Source organism: Falco biarmicus, chromosome 6, assembly GCF_023638135.1.
Source record: "Falco biarmicus isolate bFalBia1 chromosome 6, bFalBia1.pri, whole genome shotgun sequence".
Lineage (NCBI taxonomy): Eukaryota > Metazoa > Chordata > Aves > Falconiformes > Falconidae > Falco > Falco biarmicus.
Window position 1 is genome coordinate 45,921,177 of NC_079293.1, and position 9,540 is coordinate 45,930,716.

General features: G+C 36.1%; 1 protein-coding gene across 1 annotated transcript in view; it reads left to right on the forward strand.

Annotated features, from left to right (window-relative positions):
• Positions 1 to 8,382, forward strand: part of ARMT1 (acidic residue methyltransferase 1) — a 10,603-nt gene extending 2,221 nt beyond the window's left edge. Inside the window, exons 3-5 of the mRNA XM_056344758.1 lie at positions 114 to 355; positions 1,802 to 1,967; positions 2,978 to 8,382. Coding sequence (XP_056200733.1) covers positions 114 to 355; positions 1,802 to 1,967; positions 2,978 to 3,745 — 1,176 coding nt within the window. The 3' untranslated portion in view covers positions 3,746 to 8,382. The remainder of the gene's footprint in view (positions 1 to 113; positions 356 to 1,801; positions 1,968 to 2,977) is intronic.
• Positions 8,383 to 9,540: the final 1,158 nt, after the last annotated feature.

The following is a 9,540-nucleotide window of genomic DNA, read 5'->3' on the forward strand; positions in this document are numbered from 1 at the left end:
GACTCGTATTTGGCAATTAAAACTTATCACTTACATCTTTCACGAAAAATTGATCTGTGTCTCTACAGGAATAAATATTCAGAGTAGGAACTTTTGTTCTCCACTTATTTCAGAAGGGTGTTGAGGCAGAGAAGAGAGCTATATCTTTCCTCTCCAAACTGCGGAATGAACTGCAAACAGACAAACCAGTGACCCCTTTAGAAGATGAGCTGCCTGATGCTGCGCTGTGGAACCACTACTTAGACTACCAACGAAATTTATCAAATGGAAATGGAGAACCGAGCTGGTTTCAGTCCCCTTGGTTATATGTAGAGTGTTACCTGTATCGAAGAATTCATGCAGCATTAGCACAAAAGTGAGTATTCAGTTGCTTGGTATATTGCTCTGCAAAACATTATTCTTTCCCATTTTTATGGGAAATTTAATTTAATTTAATTTAATTAATTTAAAATTAACACTTTTTCTTCTTCCGTGCAGCAGCATTTGAAGCTTATTAGGTTTCTTAATTCTTTGGTTTCAGCTTGGTCTACATGAAAGCTCTTAAGCTTGACTGTATAGCTTGACTTTCTTGCAGACTAATGTGCATTGTAATATGAAAGTTATTTAGCATTTCTAATAGGTTTGTTAGTCTAGAATTATCTCTTAAGACATATGTTAGTCTAAAACACAAGACTGCGAGAGCCAGTAATCTGTTGGGCATTCTGACTTGTTTTCCTGCTTGAAATCTGAAGTTACCATTTGAGAATGGTTTCTTAAAGCAGTAGACCCAGCTTAATCAGCCCCTGTTGTTCATTCTACACCATCTTCTTAGTTACAGCAGTGTTTGCAGACCATATGTTGCATCAAACTTTGGGAGCTGATCCTGGTTAAAAATAACTTGGCAGGAAAAACTTCTGCTGGTACTGTGGAGGGGTGCCAGTACAATGTAATGGGGTAGGAATGATCAGCTTAAGTTCCCGCTCCTGCCAAAATACTTGAAAGCTCCATACGTGCTGGATTTGCCCATAGTATTACAGAGGTGCAAACACAGTAATGGGACTCTGTTTCTACTGCTGTGTTGCATAATTTGAACACTTGTAGCAAAAACTTCAATATGAGATGGATCTGCTGGGTTGTGTTAAAAAAACTCAGCAGATATTTTCATTCCTAAGTTTTAAGTTTCTTGACCTTCGTTGTTTAGCTGCTCTTAAGCATATGCTTGGATGAAAGTTCAATCATTTGTCAAAAGGTGTACATTCAAATATGTTTCATAATAGATGAGGCTATTTTTGACATATTACAAGAACTGAATAGTTTTGTCATCTTTGTCATGTTAATTTTCTGAAATCCTACTTAAAAACTTCCCTAAGAATAACTTCATATCACTGTAAGAGATTTTGGTATGGAACATACACTTCAGCGTGCACAAATGTGCTTAAAATTGGGCAAGCAAATTCACTACATTAGTTCACTTGTATGTTACAGTTTTAATTCTCTGTGTCTGAAGACTGGAGTTCGAAATTGTCACTGTGTGTGCAGTTCCCAGAATTGTGCAACTGAACACTTGTTCACTTTCAGAATATGTTGGTAGAAATATAAAGATGTATTGTATACTGTCTGTTTCAGTGAGATATGGTATCAGGCTGTTACTGAGATGTGTGAAAGTCTAGTGTGACAAATTAGAAGTTTAAAACCTTAACTAGGGCCCATAGTATGGCCTAAAAAAGTTGAGCTTTGAGCTTGCATTTTGAGGTGCATTTGGTGTGCTGCCATGGAAAATGTGGCAAATGTGTTAATATATTTGTTCTCCTCCTACATTTAGCCCGCCTATTGACAACTTTGATGTATTTAAGGAAGGAAAAGCTCAAAATTTCTTTGAATCCCAAGAGGCTGTTATTGCCTTATGCACTTACTTTCAGGAACTTCTTAAAAATATCAAGGATCTAGATGAAAAGCAACTTCAGGAGGAACTTTTTAAACTGCTGCAGGTAAACTAGTAGTGCTTAACATATGAATTTAAAACATCTCTCCTATGTAACAAAAACTTGAGGTTATAAAGAACCTGAACTTCACCTGGAAATTAAAATATAGGCCTTTTGTATGTAAAAATATGAAGAAATTCTGACAGCTATACTGTATTGCTGCTGCTCTGGAAATACTTAGATTTTGGTTGCTTGTATTAAATGTGACATTTTCATTATACTGCTGGTCTTCATTTTGTATTTGAAAACTCCTTCAAAACCAGTATCTCTAAAACATTTTAAGACAAGTTCCAGGTAGCCTTTTTGTTATTTAACTATTAAATTGCAAAGCACTTCATTTTATTGATGCTCAGAAAATTTTTAGGCTTCTTTGGAAAAAAATGTTAGAATTCAATCTGAGCCAAAAGTAGTTTAAAAGCTTTTAAACTTTTATAATACATATATATACACATATCCAATATAATAAACTTTTATAATATAATGGAAAATAATACCTTTGGGTAGAATACAAAATATCATGATTACAAAAAAGTCCCTTAGCTAGCAACAATGCATACCAAGTGTTTGATGAATCTTTATAAAGACCCCATCAGTGTGTACTTAAAATAAAAGTTCTTACTTGACTGCATGTAATAAAAAAGTAAACATGCTTTTATTACTCCTTTCTTCATGTACCCACTGATATTTTCTGGAATTACAGTATGGAGAGTATTTGTGTTTTAAGCTTTGTGATCAGTGTATTTATGCTGATCTAAATCTCCCACCTTTGCCAATTCTGATGCATTTTTCTGATGCATGCATAAATGTACAACATTGTTTGGTTTCTTCCACAAAATCTTGTCTATATTAAGATTTCTGCGCAAGAAGTTGAATTTTATTAAGGCTTGGAGGGAAATGTGGAGTTAGTGCCTGCATGTCTCTAAAATGAAAACGAAACAAAATCTTTAGTGTATGTGAAGTTTAAAATATAACTACAGTGAGACTTAGCAAATGTTTCTTTTTTTCCCTCCTTCTAGGTGTCATTGTGGGGCAATAAGTGTGACCTTTCTTTTTCAGCTGGTGAAGGCAGATCTCAGAAATCTAGTCCTTTACAGTCCCTGGAAAACATGATACCTTACATCTTAGTGAATGATATGGAAAAACTTTGGTCACTGCTTGTAAACACCAAAAAAAGAAATACAGAAAAAAGTAATGTTAGAGTTGACATAATCCTGGATAATGCTGGATTTGAACTTGTAAGTGATCTTGTGTTGGCTGACTTCCTGTTATCATCAAAGCTAGCCGATGAGGTCCATTTTCATGGAAAAAGTATTCCATGGTATGTGTCAGATACCACAAAGCATGATTTTAACTGGACTGTTAAACAACTGCAGTCAGCTAATCATATGTGGATGTCTAGATGTGGGATAAACTGGGAGGGGAATTTGAAAAAGGGAGTTTGGGTTTACCATGATCACATGTTTTGGACTTTGCCACATGACTTTTCCAGTATGGCTGAAGTTGCTCCTGACTTGTATGCTGATCTACAGAAGTCAAACTTGCTTCTTTTCAAAGGTGATTTAAACTATAGAAAATTAACAGGAGACAGAAAATGGGAATATACTGTTCCGTTTTGTCAAGCCTTGAACAAGTTTCATCCTGCACCTCTCTGTAGTTTGAGAACACTAAAATCTGACACTCAGGTTGGCCTAAAACCTGGACAGGGTGAACAAATTCAGGCTTCTGAACCTGAATGGATGGTAAGTGGAAAATATGGGGTGGTTCAGTTTGATGCTGCTCTCTAAATGGTTCCTAATACTCTGAAAGAGATTCCATCTGAATTTTAACTACTTTCTCTGTTCCGTGCTTCACTTCAGCAGATTCTTTGTTTGCGCTTTTTCCTCCAAAATGATTTGTTGGTTTTGTTCAACAAAAGACTTTGTTGTACAAAAGTTTACAAACTGTCTTTGTATACATAAATCAGTCTGCATTTCAATATATTTTGTTTTCCTAATGTCCTGTGTCAGCAAATGTTTAAGATAAACATTTATTTGTCCATAATATTTTTTTTTTCTTCATCAGTGGGTATGAGAGTTCATGGCTAACAAGTGAAAAATCTGCTTCAGAAACCAGTTCCTCAATCCCACATTAGCATGTATTTACTTATTTCAGGATAATTTGTGCTCCATATGCCATGTATTGCATGAAAGTTAATATTTTAGAGAATGCAGAAATCAATTCCAGATAGGTTTTTTGGAACTCATTGTAGGATCATATTTTAAAATTGTTGAAAATTGAGTTGACTTCTACCAAGATTTTATTACATAATTTGGTTTTTGCTTGCTTCATGTCTCCATGGACAGGTAACTTTTGATGTTTTTTATATAGTTGACGGTATGTTGAGAGAAAAGTTCGTGGGTGATACCTTATAAATACTGATTTCAAATTTGAAAATTAAATTTTAATTTTAAAATACAAGTAGATGTTGCTAGCTGGTTGCCTGTAGGAGGGGAGTTGTCCCACCTGGTGGGAAGATCAATGGCAGAAAGGACAATCTCACATTAAGAATATGGAAGATATTGTTTATCTAAGAACCTCTACCAAAAAAAAGCACACAAAAAATCCCACCAGACAAACCAACCAGCCAACCCAACCGGTTACATTGATTAGATTTTAAATTTAATACAGATTTGAATTAGAGGTGGCCTGTCTGCAGTGTTTGTGTTTCAAGCACTACTGCCTCTTTCTGTTGTGATAATTCTCTGTCAAAAGTATTTTGTTGTTTTTTTTTTAAGAAGGACGCTGTCATTTGCATGGGGGAAATACAACCCCAGTTGCACTGAGAAGTATATGCTAGAGAATTGTACACCATACAGGTTGCTGCTAATTGGAACTGTTAGATGCCCATTTCTTCTCTCCTACCTTGGTCTCAAATTCTTCAGAATTTTTGGGAAAATTTAGGGATAGTTTAGTGAGTGACATGAAATGAAAGTGGAAATGCATTATCCATTTATAAAGGAAAAACTGAAATTGAGTCTGTCAAGTCTTAAAGTACTTCTGAGGTTTGAAATAAGACCTCTGATAGGGGACTGATGTAATGCCAGTGATAACCACAGGTTTGTTAGAAAACAGTGACAGCATAGAGTCTGGCTGGGTTATGTCCTCGTCTAGAGCTGCTAAAATGCAGTGAGCTTGCCCCTGGTAGCCAAGGTGGCTGTGTTGTAGAGATCAGGAGTAGACAGCAGGAAAACTTCTATCTCACATATGTCTTGCACAGTGAAAAGGAGAGCTCAGAAGTGGCCCTATCTGAATACATTCTGGAAGTGGTGCTATGGCAAGGGAGCTGGAATGACTGTGTGGTTGGTAGAAAGTGGATTTAGAAAGACTTTTGCACTTATGGTTAACCTAAGACAAGAATAAGCTTTGGCAGGCCTAAAGAAGTGGGAGAGGGGGAAGTATTTGATACCTATTTCGGGCTTTGAAAATGAAGCTGGATTCCTCTTCTGGTCAGTGAAATCACTGAAAAAGCATGTCTTCCAAAGTGGAGAGAATCAGCTGCTGCTTATTGTGTTCATACAATAAAGATCTGTACAGTGAATAAATAAGCTCCAGCTGCTGATGACTTTGGTTATTTTTGGTTGTGTTCTTCTTACATCTGAAAGTATATTAATATTTCAAAGTTGCAAAGTCAAGTAAGTATTCAAAAACAAAGATGCTAGGAATTTCAGGAGGCAATGTGATATTGTAGGTAGGGTTCTACTTTTGAGACCTGGGTTTGGTGTTCTCATATCTGTCGTATCTCTGGCTTAGTACTCCTAAAGTATGAATTCATGCTCATCCTTAGGCACCTGATTAAACTGCGTAAGTTAGAAACCCAGTCAAGAGCTGAAGGTCCGAGTGCTGAGGGTCTCTGACTGGAGAGAGCTCAGGGGGCTCCTGTGAATCTGGGCACTGGAGCCTGTTTCTCGTCTGTGAAAATGCTGTTAACTTGTTTCAAATGCACTTTGAAGCAACAACTTTGGGTCAAGAGCAGAGGGATGGAAGTTGTTGAACACATGCAATGCAAACTTCCCGCATTGTTCAGAGAGACAAAATGATTACAGGAAGAAATCTGCATTGCCTGCGGACAGATTGTTTGTAAGATTTTTGCTGTGTGCTGGCTTAATTTGCTGGGGAGGTTTAAAAGTGTGTAATGGCCAAGAAGAGAAAGGATTGTTTCACTATTGAGGCCACCCTTGAACAGTAGATTTGTCTTTTACACAATCTTTACACAAACTGAGAAACTTGGTTTCATTTTTCACTGGTGTTTAATGTGTGTCTCTGCCCAGGTTGCTTTCGAGCTGTTATTTCTGGGAATTCACGATGCAGATCAGTGCAAATGAATATTCCGAAGTTATGATAAATAGAATCCTACAAAATGCTAAATCACCTAGGAGATGCAGCAGTAATCACTCAGTATTACTGAATCATCTTATTGGAGATTGTTGCATTAATGTTTGTGAGGAAGTAGGGTGATTTCATGAGTACTGTAAAACGTAGTTTAACTTAGATCAGCATTTGAATGCTAATGTAAGATATAATGTCATGCTGAAAAAAAAAGGAAATACATCAAGTTAGTTCTGTTCTCCAGTTCATTAAGTGACCACTTTTGATCTTTTGCCCCTCACAAAGAGAGGTTTATGTGGTAATATACTGTGTGGCTACATAGTTACGTGAGGAAAGTACAGCCATAACTGCAATTACAGCTATAGAAGTCAAACAAGTATTTGGAAATATTTGCTATATATAGACAGAACTGAAGGGGCAGCATACTTTTCTGTTTCTTGGGTTGGCTATGTTTTTGCAAGAATTGGATTGATTCTATGATATAAAAATAAATGGTGCTGTAATGCCAGTGTTACATTCTCCCATGCCACAAAGAAGTAGTGAAGACATATTCCAATGAGGCACTGTGCTCTGCTGTTGCGTTCGCTACAGTTTAGTAGGAGATGCTTTTGTAGATACTCAATTACTTGTGGAATACAGCTTCATAAAATGGCAGCATGTGCCTACTGGATTTACGTGGAATTTGCTGTTATACAACATAAAGCATATGTTATAACAATAGCACATGCTATAATACAACTTTTTTTCTTCTTGAGTATTCAAGAAAGTTGCTTCTGTACATCTGTGTTACAACTGATTACCCAAAACACTTACACAGCATAACTCAGGAGCTGCCTGTTTGTGTACCCAAATTCTTGAGATTTTATTCATTTCATGTGCCATTTGAGTATTTGTAGCAAAAACATGGGCATTTTCAGTAATTCTGAGGACCACAATAGACCAACATCTTTTGACTTACATTTTTTTGTTCTACCTTTTGAGAAACTCTACTTGTAAATCAGTTTTTGATAGCAATGATTTGATTTGTGATGAAACAGGAGGAAAAGTAATGTCACAGGCACAGTGAAAGCCACTATACACAAGTCTGAATACTTGATAATTCATTAAAGAAGATATGATAATTCTGTATGTATATAAGGCTTCTTAAAATAAATAGATGTGGAAAGTAAGTTGATTGTATGACTGGAAATGGTTGCAAGAATATTGAAATAAGATACACAATTTTGTGCAAAAGTCAAACATCGTTATAATATTTTGGGGGCTGGGAAAGCCAACTTAAAATTATTCAGGTCTTGGTTCCTGAAGTTGTTTTCTCTGATACAGATGTTATACAAAAACCTGTAAACCATACTTATCTAATGAGTTGCAGGAGATGGGTATCATAAAATGTTCCTCCTCATCAAGATTGGGGCAGTATTAAGGAATTTCCTACCTTGTTACTTTATCAATATTCTTGTCCAAATTTCAAGACTTTAAAGCATTGATTGAGTCTCTTACAATGTATCTGGTAATTACGTAAGGTTGGTGCAGCTGATGGTGTCGTTATCAGGATCACTTCCCAAACTGATAGGTGTTCCATATGTTGTCAACAAAAATGGAAATTTTTTAGTGTTACGCTTGCTGTAACTAAAATATTTCCAAATCACTTTTTTTTTTACACACCTTACTGATGTCCCATGAACCCTAACTATTGTTGAAATAGTTCCTTTAAAGTTCATAGTGCACTTCCATTCATGGTTGAACTACTTAACTACTTGGTCCACGTGAAGCATGTTTATCTCCTGTACTCTCAGTCAGTGTAGGAAAAATGTTCACTCTATTGCATGATAATTATCACATGAAATATTTTTAATCTAAACCCCCTGAAATCATGTCTAAAATGGAATTTTGTATGGAACTTAGTTTTTTTCATTAAACTGTTTGTTTGCTTACAAGCGTTCTGTTTACTCAGAATTACGGAACATAAGTTTGGGATTATTTTTATTTAATGTCAGTTCAAAATCACCTAAGACTTACCTAAGAATTTTAAAATAAAACTGAAAATGTGCTGGTTTAAGATGGTCCTTTTATTTCTTTCCAATATGGTAGTTGCAGAAAGCACGTGGGAAAAAATTTCCTCTACCATGTTTTCTTTTTTGTTTGCGTTTTTTTTTCTTTAAGTTTTCTTTTTTGGTGTGATTTTTTTTTTTTTTTGCAGAACAGGTTTTCAAAATTCCAGTGAATTTTTATTGTGGCTGATACAGATATATTTCTATTTCTATTATACCTAGGAGGCCACTTACATAGATTTATATGAATAAATTAATCCACATTCTGTCTCAGCTTTACAATTGTGAATCCTGCAGATACATTGTGAGAAGGGTTTTAATTTTAACTGCTTTTTGAGGTTTGCCTCATTTGGCTTTGTTTACACTGGTAAATATAAAATGTCACATTATGATCATATACAGTGAAAGAAAATATTCAGTGCTTGTAGGCTGCTTTTGGTTTATCACTTTCCAGTAAGCTAAATAATCATAGTCTTTCAAACTTACTGTGAACAACAATTTTCATGTTTTTAGGAATTTCTTTTATCTTTCTTAGTATTCCACTTACTTCTTCCAAGTCTTTAATGAAGTAAAAGATTAAGAGCTGAGCAGAATAAGGTAAGATATATCAAGGTATATATTACGGGCTTTTTTGTTTGCTTCCTTAATGTTAGCTACCTGATTACTGTGGTACTATCATGGTAAGACTGATGCTTTCTAAGTGACTGTAATTGATAAAGGGTCTGATGATACCATTAGGTGCATCTTTCCATGTGCATTTCACACTGAGTTTTGCCTGCAATTGTGGTATATCATTCAGTGATTAATTTTAAAGGAGGACTTGGTTGTTACCGAATGTGGAGATACAGTGCCTGATACCTGGGCACACTGATGATGGGAGGCGGAAGGCGTCCAGGCCTCCTGTTCCCTGTATGGAAGTGGCTGTACAGAAACCCTGTGTCGTCAGTGCAGTGCTGCTTAACCCCGACACCAGGTGCAGGAGCATCTCACCCCTGAAGTTCAGGTACCTGCAGAGAAAGGGTTTCTGCCCTGTTACCTGTTAATGTAGTGAGTACTGGGTTAGAGGTAATCACACAGAGATTCCTTGAAATAGCTGAGCAAGGCTCAATCTTTAAAATGCTTGTGTGTATTAAAATAACACAGCAGAGAAGGACCTGCAAGCTGGT